General features: G+C 50.7%; 1 protein-coding gene across 1 annotated transcript in view; it reads left to right on the forward strand.

Moving 5' to 3' along the window:
* Positions 1 to 285: 285 nt before the first annotated feature.
* PM20D2 (peptidase M20 domain containing 2) overlaps positions 286 to 2,943 on the forward strand; it is a 17,510-nt gene continuing 14,852 nt past the window's right edge. Inside the window, exons 1-2 of the mRNA XM_017825279.1 lie at positions 286 to 754; positions 833 to 981. Of these exons, the coding sequence (XP_017680768.1) occupies positions 308 to 754; positions 833 to 981 (596 nt within the window). The 5' untranslated portion in view covers positions 286 to 307. The remainder of the gene's footprint in view (positions 755 to 832; positions 982 to 2,943) is intronic.

The raw sequence follows: 2,943 nt of genomic DNA on the forward strand, positions 1-2,943 counted from the left end.
GGGGTTAAACCACAACACACCTAGACCTAAACCAGAGAACACGGCGGCTTCCAGCACCGAGCACCACCCGGCAGGCGCCCGGCACGGGATACGGGCGGGCCCGCGAAACTTCGCCGGCCGCGCCGGGGGCGCCGCGCTGGGCGCGCTGGGGCGAGGAGTTCTGACTGGGCGCCGCCTGCAGGTCGGCACGGGGCGACGAACTACCCTTCCCAGCGTGCCCCGCGGTGCGGCGGAGGCCATAAAAGGGGGCGGCAGCGCCGGTCTCACGCTGCAGGGCAGGTGTTCCGTCAGGTGCTGCCGGGGCCTCATGAAGCCGCAGGAGCCGCCGCAGGGCGGCCCCGCCGCGGCCGCCGCGCTGGAGGAGCTGAAGCAGCGGGCGTGCGAGAGCGTGGATCTGAACGCGGCGCGTCTGGGCGCGCTGAGCCGCGACATCTGGAGCCGTCCCGAGCTGGCGTACGCGGAGCACCAGGCGCACGACACCCTGACCCGCTTCTTCTCCGGCGGGGACCTGCCCGGCGCCCCCTGGGCCGTGCGGCCGCGCTACAAGCTGGGCACGGCGTTCCGCGCCGACTGGGGCACGGCCGCCCTGCAGGGCCCGCGCGGCCCGCTCCGCATCGCCTTTCTCTGCGAGTACGACGCGCTGCCCGGGCTCGGGCACGCCTGCGGACATAACCTCATCGCCGAGGTGGGAGCCGGCGCCGCGCTGGCGCTGAAGGCCGCCCTGGAGAGCCTGGCGGAGCCCGCGCCCGTGCAGGTGGGAGCCCTCCCGAGGGAGGCGGCGGTGTCCCCCCTCTTGACTGCCCCTGACCTTCTCTGTGCATCTGTGCTGCAGATCACGGTGCTGGGGACGCCCGCGGAGGAGCAGGGAGGAGGCAAAATCGACCTGATAAAGGCTGGAGCTTTCGATGGCCTGGATGCGGTTTTCATGGCGCACCCCTCGCAGGAAAACGCGGCTTACCTGCCTGATGTGGCTGAGCACGAGTGAGTGAGCGGGGTCAGATGGAAAGAGGTGGTTTGTTATTAGCCCTTTGTCCCCTCCCTCAGTAGAACACTGCTTGGGCAGTGGCTGAAACCCGGGGACCTTGCCGATGCCCTTCAGACAAAGTATTTACAGTCAGCTAAGGAGCCAGGTCACTGTCAGGGAATGGCACTCTGAGGCATTCTTCCGAAGTGCAGTGTTCAGCATAGTGCTAAAATCCCTGACTGCTCTGAGATAATCTTGCATATGTCCCAAAAATCAGTTCTTTGTTCTGATGTTTCTAAGCGTTTCTTTTAAACATCCATGCGATTATCCCATCTGTTAAAATAAAAATAGAATTTAAAGATGCAACTGTAGGCTCTCAAGGATCGTAGTTCCACGCTTGCCAGGGTGCCAGGTCATGTAATCCTCTGTGCATTTTAATCATTTCAGAAAGTGTTTCACGTTTGACCTCTTGCTTTTGAAAAGAACTGGCTGGCCAAGCTTGACTGCAGTTTGGATCCATATTAACTTCCACCCTAAATTTAGTCATGGCCATGTTGTGTGTATTAACTCTCACATCAACTTTTTTTTTTGATGCACAGTAGTTCTTGGCTTTCCTGGCCCTTAATGTACATATAGACAGCAGTCCTGCCCTCACACAGCTACCTTTTTTGCCAGCTAACCATGTAACTCTTTGGAAATTATGTCTTGTCTTCTTTTCATTAGCTCTGCTGTTCAGTGACAGCACTTGCTTGTTTGTACTTGGAGTCACTTGACTTGTGTTGAAGTACACATTGCTGGATGTGCATACCCAGAACTGTACACAGTACATGAGGTGCAATTTCCTTAGACCTTACTTAGCTGATGCAGGGACCGTAGTGTCTCCTTGTATCTTCGGAGATAGCCGGCATGTTTGGGGTTTCCTGCTCAGTCATTTTCAAGCAATCAACTCTTATACAAATGCTTAGTCTTTAAATATGTGATTTTTTAAAAAATGCTTTTGAGCTTCTTTCTTTTCTTACTCTGCCAGTCTGCAAGGCCATGCTGTTCTTCTTTTGATGTTATAAACTTCTTTTTCCGTAGTGTCCCAGCAGTAGTGTATCATCAGGTTTTGTTGCTACGTTTTATGTCGCTCTTACTAAGATTCTTGATCCCAGGGTCTTATCTTGCAGAGACCCCACTAGTAACCTCCCTCCAGTGAAACAGATTTTTCAGGTATTTCTATTGGCTGTCTCTGACTACATTCTGTAATATTTAAGTAACTGGTTTTCCAGTAATTTCTGACTTGATGTACTGAGAACTGTTTTCAGCTCCTATGTTCTTGGGCATTTTGCTTTTGTCAGGGCTTTTTTCAATGGATAATTTGCTTCTGTTACTGCTAAATTTTATGGTAAAAAAGGCAAGGTTAGCAACACCTAGTCTTTATTATGTGGCCAGCTCTCTGCTATATTCCTTTACTGTGTTTCTAAAGAGTCTTTTACTGGTTATCGTAATCTCCTTCAGGACTTAGCCCAGCTTGCTTTTTGGTTTTTGTACCTTAAGATTATATTTATAATGTTCAAGATTCAGTTTTCGTTGATAGTTTTGCCTGTCTGCTTGCAATAGCCTTTTAAGTTTCATACAGTAAGATTTAGAAGCCTCTCTTCAGAGGTGATGGTCTGCTGTAGGATGCAAGTCCCAGATAGCCTTTAAACCTTGAAACATGGAGGAGGCACAAAATTGAAGTTCTGAGTGAAACAACTTACTATCTTCAAAACCTTGAAATACTCAGTTTGTGTCATGTTTTATGTAATTATGAGATTCCAAAGGTACAAAGACAGTTCTGCCAATTTGTAATTTATCTTTGGTTGTTTCCAAGGAGTTTAAGGACTGGTGATCACTAAATTGCTAATATAACTGTGTCTGCTACTGTGAAAACTGGCTTGTGCCTGAAGTAAGATTAACATATTGAGATAACTGGTGAATACATTCCAAAGTTTGCT

The sequence above is a fragment of the Lepidothrix coronata genome, unplaced genomic scaffold (genome assembly GCF_001604755.1).
Source record: "Lepidothrix coronata isolate B3197 unplaced genomic scaffold, Lepidothrix_coronata-1.0 Scaffold4, whole genome shotgun sequence".
NCBI lineage: Eukaryota > Metazoa > Chordata > Aves > Passeriformes > Pipridae > Lepidothrix > Lepidothrix coronata.